General features: G+C 32.1%; 1 protein-coding gene across 5 annotated transcripts; it reads right to left on the bottom strand.

The window, feature by feature from the left end:
- Window positions 1-468: 468 nt before the first annotated feature.
- LOC125852953 (V-type proton ATPase subunit e1-like) lies at window positions 469-5,360 on the bottom strand. 5 transcript variants are annotated; one of them, XR_007445089.1, is made up of 6 exons: window positions 5,076-5,314; window positions 4,879-5,001; window positions 4,600-4,804; window positions 3,260-3,378; window positions 1,866-1,913; window positions 713-805 (listed from the first exon to the last, which is right to left on the bottom strand). XR_007445089.1 is itself a non-coding variant. In XM_049532642.1 (4 exons), the coding sequence occupies exons 2-4, from the start codon at window positions 3,355-3,357 to the stop codon at window positions 739-741; spliced, it is 213 nt and encodes a 70-aa protein (XP_049388599.1). In that variant the 5' UTR covers window positions 3,358-3,378; window positions 4,879-4,997; the 3' UTR covers window positions 469-738. The 5 variants fall into 5 exon arrangements, 3 of the variants coding, with proteins under 3 accessions (XP_049388599.1, XP_049388598.1, XP_049388597.1); XR_007445090.1 differs by lacking the exon at window positions 713-805 and having other exon boundaries at window positions 1,863-1,913; window positions 5,076-5,323; XM_049532642.1 differs by lacking the exons at window positions 4,600-4,804; window positions 5,076-5,314 and having other exon boundaries at window positions 469-805; window positions 4,879-4,997.
- Between the last annotated feature and the right edge of the window lie 658 nt (window positions 5,361-6,018).

The raw sequence follows: 6,018 nt of genomic DNA, 5'->3' as shown, positions 1-6,018 counted from the left end.
AAATTATTATGTATAATTGCATTTCTCAACTTTTATTACAACTAGTAATGTCTTTCGGACATAATTTTTTAGTCTTATGGAGTACTTGATAATTACTTTTACCAATTGAATTTAGTGATAGCAACCTCAAAATATTTTGTATGTGATGGTATATTATTTGACAAATTCAAAAGGCGGACTATCATTGACTTAATGTACTACTTTTCATAATTATCATATTCGGATCAAATTACGTGCACCTCAAGCTACTTGTTACTTTTCATCATCACAAACACACAATAAATTTATCCACCAAGACTATTACTATCTCGTAACACTTTCAATGTGGTCATCATAGTCATCATAGTGAAGAATTTTAAAAATCATACCTTTATTTTCAAGTTATAAGACATTTGTATAGAAAAAATTAGTAATGAAGAACTAGAAAGTTTACTGAGAATATACATGATAAAAGAAAAAATGTAACAAATGCAGATGGATAATGATTTTATTTCAGAAAAAAAAAAAGAGTAAGAGCTACCAGTTACATCATCCACTGTTATTATTGCCATTAGTTCAAAGCTCAGAAAGGTTTCCCAAAAGGATTTCGAACTGGAAAACATAGTACTATGAATCTACAAAATGACTTGAAATTGTTACTACTATATATAAGAACACAGAAATTTTAATACAACAGTATCTTCAGCTACTACATGCCTCAAAATACTCCTTCCCCTCATCAAATCTTCCATGAGCATCTCACTCTCCTTCACTCAAGATTGGTACGATGAGCGGTTTCAACTGCGCAAGGTACACAATTGCCCACCTATCCATAAAAAACATAAAAAGAATGAATTTTTTTCTGAGTAATCTACTGATCATTGGATTTAGTTAAAGTTCCATGGATATGTCACTAATGTTGGTTGAATTTGTTAACTCAGAGCTCTCGCTTGTTATATCCAATCACCAGCGCAAATGGGTAACAACTCAACTAATATTTTGATGAAAAGGTAAAGAAGCAATATTAAGTTTCTATTGTAAATGGAATCACTTCCAAGGGTAGCAAAGCATAACAAAGGCAAACTATGAACTAGTATTCTGTCCTGCTGTAAGACAGACAGAACTAGCAACATATATAGCCTCCGGCAGGAGGAGAATTTTGGTGGCTTATGCAGAAAAGTGATTAAAATTATACGAGGTCCTATTTAACTTTTTTTCATAGGAGGGTTCTTTAATATTGCAGAACAGAAGAAAAACAGATATAATGGACCTATAGCAACTGAAGTTATGAACTCCACAACATCTCTCTCTAAAATGAAGAAATTCAAAGTAAATCCTAGAAAGAAAATCATCATGTAAGCAGTCATCTATCCAAGAACTATGAGTACATGGATCAACTACATAACCAGCCAACTCCTTAAAAGACTATATGTTTTTCATTGCAGCAGCATCCCAATATCCAAAAACAGATAAATCTAACACCCCTCTGCATATTTTATGCACACTCAGGCAATTTCGAGAGTGCAGACAATATATTAAACAACTAGTAAACCAAAATATGCACTAAGCTGAAAGCCTGAAAGAGTAGTCTACATAACACATACAATGAATGAGTGATTAACCATGTGACCCCTTTGAACATCAAAAGACTTGAGCCACAAAATGCAATTTAGAAAATTCAGATTAAGACTTAACTAGTTTCTCATTTCAGGTCAAACACGTGAACTGATACGTCAACATTCAAGGAATATATTGCAGTATGTACCATGTCTTGCTCTTTAATTGACCCTGTGCATGCTAAAAGTGTGTTTTTCTTTTTCTTTTTTCCTTTTTTTGGGTAGGGGTGTACGTGTGTGTGTGTATGATAGAGAGAGAGAGAGACTCACATCATCCAACAGCACACTGTAGCAGTGATAATCAATGTCAGGTGTAACCTGCATCACCAAAGTTTAGTTAGAGATGTCGCAACAGAGCTCAAAGTTTCAGTTCCCACAAAGCTTGGAAGATGGCAGTAAATGTATAAAGACAATTCATGGAAGAAGAAAAACCAAACAAAAAATTCATAATTGCATCAGTTCTGTTTGCTAAAACGTGTTTGGTTCTCTCAGTTATCTAAATTGGCCAAATAATGAAATCCAGCATAAGTCAAGTCTATGTTCAACTCTACAAGGACTATACAGATACTCAAACCACAAAGTGAGGGTAGATGAATTTGAAACCCCTTTGATTTTACGATTTGTTCTCAAATGATTTCAAATATTTAACTCTACCAAGACTAATCTTTACTGCTTTTAGTGTTTTTCTTTTGTTTAAATTGCAATCTTAACATTACGAAGGAGCCGAGAAGTGATTATAATGGGAATGTTTAAACAATTAAATTGATCTTTCACTTACTAATAGTCAAGCAAATTATAAGTATACCAAAACTGAGGAAGCACATCACATAGCATTTTGTTGAATTCAACTAATTTAGAACTTAAACGGAAGGGACCTCAAATTTAGGAATATCAAGGTGGGAAATCTTAAGAGTGAACATTGCAGACTTGCACTGTCAAAACCCTGCTATCTCATGAAAGTTCAATCTCAAAGGTTTATTCAATGTCACAATATTCAGAAACGGGTAAATGAAGTCGACACTCTGGCATTTTCTCTCATAAATACATCCCAGTTTTTTGTTATCTCAATCCCTATTCAAGAATTCCCAGACTACTCCGAACTATAGATGATCAGAGGATCAAAGATATAGCAGCATAAATCTTTCAACAATCTTGTGCGCAAATCATGAACAACGATGGATAGAGACTAAAAAGGTGATCTTTTCCAATCTACCAAAACCTTGGTTGGTAGAGTTATCTAGTACCAACATTGGTGAAAGGGATGGAAGTCCTCGACGGAACAATCAAGCTGGCTCAACACCACCTTTATTCAAAGGAAAAAGAAACAATTTTTGATAGACTTCTCCAATCAATCTAAGCAAGACATAACAAAGTCTTAAGCACAAAACAAATGGACAACTTATGCACTATCAAAAAGCATGTAAAAGACCAACATGAGTTATGTTGGGATAGTTGGCATCCCTCCAGCCTTAACCAGACGTCTTGGGCATTGCCCTCCAATGCGGACACCGAATTGAAACAAAAAGTTACTTCCTTTAGCAAATTATGACTTCCTAATACACCAACAAACACTTATTCTGATTATAAAGCTAGTTAAATCAAACAATTCTCATAATAATGAACAACAATAACCCCAAACAGAATCTGAAGAAATTTTCACATACAAATTAGTTGAAGGTCCTCTGTTGCAGCAGATTCCGGCACCGAAGGATGCAATAACTCCGACCACAACAAAAATTAAACTTGTCACCGCGAACCCCATTTCCTTCCAATCTCACAAATTCTGCAACAACATTATAATTTCAAAATTGGTTAATTAGGACAAAATATATATAATATACTAACAAGATAACTAGAAAAATAAATAAAATATTATTACCAAATCTGATTTTATGCAGAATTTCAGATTATTGAGTTCTATAAATGGGTTTTCAGAAAAAAATTGTAATAATAGGGAATTAGGGATGATGAAGGAGAAGCACAAACGGTGATCTGAAAAATAATGTAATACTGGTATTTTTTTAGATTTAGAAATTAAAGTATTTTGAAAATATTTGATATTTTAATTTTTGCTCGAAGTGCTTGATTTTTTTTATATGGTACGTAGTAAAAAATTAATTTAACTAACCAAATGCGTAAGTAAAAGTAGACGTACATATTTGATATTTATACACAGTAAAAAAAATTAATCAAACTATCCAATAAAAGTATATAGGGTAAAAATAGATGGAAATATTTCTTCTTTTTTTATATAGGAAAAATGTCAAAAGTATATTCTAAAAGTTTGCAAAATATTTAAATTTACTTCATGTCAATAATTACGTTCAAATATACTACTTGTAATGTAATTAGTCTAAATAATTTATTTTTCATTAATAATACCAACAATAAGTCTTTTGTTAAAAGTAAAAAAATGTAACTTTTCTTAAATGGTGTGAAATGATTCAAATTTACTCTGAATTTTAAAAAATAAAAGTCGTTGTTCAAGCAACAACAATATTATTTTTTCCAAATCCTCCAACCATAAGATCTCTATATTGGAAACTCAAATACCCCACCCCACCCCCTTCAAGAGACTAAAGTTTTAACTTAAATCAAACTCAATCAATTATCAATTGCTTTCCAATATTTATTTTAACTACAATTCTTTTTTCGTACATATATAAATTTTGAAACTTTGAATTAGCTAGTTTTCAACGATAATGAATTTGAATTGCATTAAGGAAATAGAGAAGGGAAAAAAGTGACAACTTCCCTACTAATTTTGACATTAATTATATACATTTAATTTCCACACATCGATACAATACAAATGTTTTCTCCATACACTCATGAAAACAACAACAAAAACAAAAGATAAAATGACAATGGAGAGCTCTAAATATGAAGTCAATTTGTTAGAGAGCATTTTATTATCGTCCAATGTAAAACAAAAGTTACTTATCAACATCAAACGAAAAACAAAAAGAAAGTTGCATAAAAAATTAGTTGCAACTACTAAAACCTAGAGGATCCACCAGCTTGTGAAGCCATAGCAAGTTCAAATTGTTGAATAGAAATAGAAGGAAATGAAAGTAAATCAGATTCCTTTGAATTATCCCAGTTTTTAATCATAGGATTATTTTTTGTAGATCCATCCCATCCTATATGTGTTACATGCTTCACATCTGTTGGATACCCTATTTCCATCTCCATTTCTTCTTTGTACACTGCAACAAAACAAAAAATATCAAGAATTACTCAAAAATTACCTAATATGAGTACACAAAACTATAATACTTACCAAATAATTGATAGAAACCTTTGAAATTCCTTTTGAATGTGTCTACTCCTTGAGAAATTCGTCGTCTCACCAAAACTCCATTTATTTTCACTTTTGATGGACTCTGATCTCCTACTTGTCTTTCTTCACAAAATCACATAAATCGAAGAGTCAGAATTTTTATTAAGATAATGAAGTAAAACATACAAACAACATACTTGTTGGAAGGTGATTTAATTGAGAATTGTTTGTGTTGTGGCTTTTGTTGGTATTGACCACTGGAACACTTGATTCAGAAACACATCCTAAAGAGAATGGAAACACAACAAACTTCTCCATGGATCTCTCCTTCATGCCTAGAAGTATATATATATGTGTGTGTGTAATAATAAAAGAAGATCACATGAGAAAATAGCAAGAGTTGAAGAGATAATTAAATGGAGTTTATATTAGTAGAGAGTAGAGACCAAATGGCTTTATAAAGAAGATAGAATGATTTTGAAAGTATAGAAAAAGATATTAATAAGAATAGAGTTTAAGTTTTATGCACCGGACTCATACTGATTACAAGTAACTCTATTGGTATTATATTAATTAGTAATTTAGAATAAATTGAAGAGAATAATAGGTGGGTTAGAATAGTAGTTAGGTTGTTAAACAGTTGCAAGTAGTGGTGCCTAATTTTGGCTGATTAGGTGTCCATTTCTCTAAGAGAGCCCACAGACCAACTCTACATAACCACCTTTCTTGTGTGGTCCAACTACAACTATTCCGCTCGTGAAAACGTGCCTGGTCTATTTGTCTTGCATGAACGATAGATGTCGTGGCGTGACTCGGTTTGATTTGGCACGAAGTTATTTTTGTTTAAGGGGAGTTAATTATGTTTACTTTAATTTAATATGTTCAACTCCTCCGATCCCTCCAATATATAGATTATAGACATAGCGTGTATGTTAAAAAAAGGCCTAACCCATCGGTAACTCTTTAAAGTTGGTACGAAGTTTCACTTGGACATCTCAACTGGACGATGTTCATTCTAGACACCTCATGTAGAGTTCAATTGTGTCATTTTGATACTTTTTTTTATATGAGGTGTGTGTTACACTCGCGAATGACGTGTAATGTGACAAATTAAATGATGACACTTGTCATTTGTGTCAA

Source organism: Solanum stenotomum, unplaced genomic scaffold, assembly GCF_019186545.1.
Source record: "Solanum stenotomum isolate F172 unplaced genomic scaffold, ASM1918654v1 scaffold6733, whole genome shotgun sequence".
Taxonomy (NCBI): Eukaryota; Viridiplantae; Streptophyta; class Magnoliopsida; order Solanales; family Solanaceae; genus Solanum; species Solanum stenotomum.
This window is presented reverse-complemented; position numbering and strand designations above follow the sequence as displayed.

What these genes read in the sequence shown, in the direction of transcription:
- LOC125852953 (XM_049532640.1), bottom strand. Translation starts at nt 5,211, where the DNA reads ATGAAGGAGAGATCCATGGAGAAGTTTGTTGTGTTTCCATTCTCTTTA. An exon ending in ATTAAATCACCTTCCAACAA is followed by an intron (nt 5,002 to 5,075) that starts GTATGTTGTTTG and finishes GATTTTGTGAAG; the next exon opens with AAAGACAAGTAGGAGATCAG. An exon ending in AGGTTTCTATCAATTATTTG is followed by an intron (nt 4,805 to 4,878) that starts GTAAGTATTATA and finishes GTTTTGTTGCAG; the next exon opens with TGTACAAAGAAGAAATGGAG.